Source organism: Sphaeroforma arctica, assembly GCF_001186125.1.
Source record: "Sphaeroforma arctica JP610 unplaced genomic scaffold supercont1.5478, whole genome shotgun sequence".
Lineage (NCBI taxonomy): Eukaryota > Ichthyosporea > Ichthyophonida > Sphaeroforma > Sphaeroforma arctica.
Genome location: NW_014035080.1, coordinates 1 through 1958, shown reverse-complemented (window position 1 = coordinate 1958; position 1958 = coordinate 1). Strand labels below are relative to the sequence as shown.

Genomic DNA, 1958 nt, shown 5'->3' with positions numbered 1-1958 from the left:
TGTATGTATGTATGTATATATATATGTTACCTATCTATGATTCTATGTGGAGAGACAGTCGCATGTTTTTATGTATACAAAGCCAGACACATACCGAATGACTCTTCTCTAGTGTCACACTACATAGTCTCGTTCTATCGCAGTTTAAACTGTAAAGTTTTGAACGAGAGGAGTTGCTTATTTCTCTACTACATTTTGATTTCATAAAGCGTTCCTGGTGAAAAACGATAAGTAAGAAAAATCCCGTCTTCTTTAGACCCTGTATACCGTATAACGTTCCTACGTTTAAATTCTACCCGTTAAACGTTGGACGTTGAACTATATTACCATAGTTCGACTCATTATATATGAGAAGGGATCAATTTACAGGTCAAGCATGTCGCCAAGGTTTGTCCTTATTCTCACTCGTTCATTGATCTAAATATATAACATTATGTAGCTAAATATATAGTAGCAGGTGCAATATCTAGGTCGCGCTGACTATTTCTTTTTAGGCCACGTTTTTATTAACCAGTTGAACGTTATTCGTTGAACGTACAAACCCTTCTGGCGGAACGTTAACAAGAGGTTATGTCACGGCCCTCTGGCCTCTGGGGCTCTGGATCAGGGTCTCGATGCGAAAATCAAGTTCTCCTCTACGACTTTAGCAGAGACCCAAATCCAGATGGCCATGGTTATGGTGCTGTAAATAGGACTTTTCACTTTAGAATGGAGTGAGAGCCTGTGTCATCACTCTGTGACAGTGAAACTGTGACAGTGTGAGTGTCTGTCGTCTGATTGGAGACTGAGCGAGAGTAGCTGTAGCAACAACTCACACCTAGCCAATAGTCCAATACATAACAAGATAAAATGTTTGAACTTTAAAGGGTCTAGTACGGAAAATATTTCTACAAAGCCCTGATTTGATTCGGTATCTCTACAGCTTAACATCGATGTCAAATTGAGGGCCACTCATTGTGCATAATTTGCAACCACAAAATAAATATACAATTCCGTCACAGAACAAGGCAAACCCGCAACATTCCAAGCAATTTAATAGATAACTATTGGACGAGTACTTCAACGAGTCTAGATTTGGATTTCGTATCAATAAAACTATTGGGAAGGCCAGATCATATATTTACTATCTTCGATTCTGTATCCTCGTCTCTCATCTCTCGTCTCTCGAGCCGTCGAGCATAGGCGACTTTTTTCCTTCAGTTATTTACTTACGCAAAGTGCGACTGTCGTGTCGTACTCACTTGCGACTCCGCGTCGCAATGCCATCCTTATCACACGTAATAATTGTTGCATCTGCTGGACTGACACAGCAAGTGTGGGTGCTTGGGTTTACATCTTAAATAGTACTATTGTCCTCAAACGTACTATTGTACTTAGGTCTTGTATGTATACCTAAAATATCTGAGCCAAACCTGGTCTATATACCCTCTGTTTAGCGCTCTGGTTCAAACAATCGCAAGCATGACTGGGATAAGTGCAAATATACGGTCTGGTTCCAGGATGAAATCAGATAGTATCGAAAGTGGCACACCCGATTTCGCCTATATACTCAGCCTATTCGAATCTTTTTCGCGAGAGGTTCATGCAAAGAACAAGGCGGCGAGTTTAGTATTTGGTGCTGACGATGGGACAGACAAGGCTAGGTTTGAAGGCAACGAATGGACAGAATGGGCAATGAACTCTGCTGAAATGGATCGAAACACATCACATTTCCTAGGTGTGGTTTCAATATTAATATACAAATCGTCAGACACGTACATGTGCGTATTACTATCCTCATAGACTTTTCCGAATCCTACAAAAGCATAAATATACTCATAAACACAAATAGCTGATCTATATAGGTCCTTGATCAAATTAATTTCGACCAATAACCAAATCAGTAAGTTATATTGCATATATATATATATATATATATACATGTGTGTGTATGTGTGTGTATGTATCTATGTGTCTAT

The 1958-nt window shown here is 39.5% G+C and overlaps 1 protein-coding gene across 1 annotated transcript; it reads left to right on the top strand.

The window, feature by feature from the left end:
* The first annotated feature begins 1249 nt into the window (after positions 1–1249).
* On the top strand, positions 1250–1834 carry SARC_15019 (hypothetical protein). The gene has a single exon (XM_014290850.1). The coding sequence runs from the start codon at positions 1462–1464 to the stop codon at positions 1780–1782; it is 321 nt and encodes a 106-aa protein (XP_014146325.1). The 5' UTR covers positions 1250–1461; the 3' UTR covers positions 1783–1834.
* Positions 1835–1958: the final 124 nt, after the last annotated feature.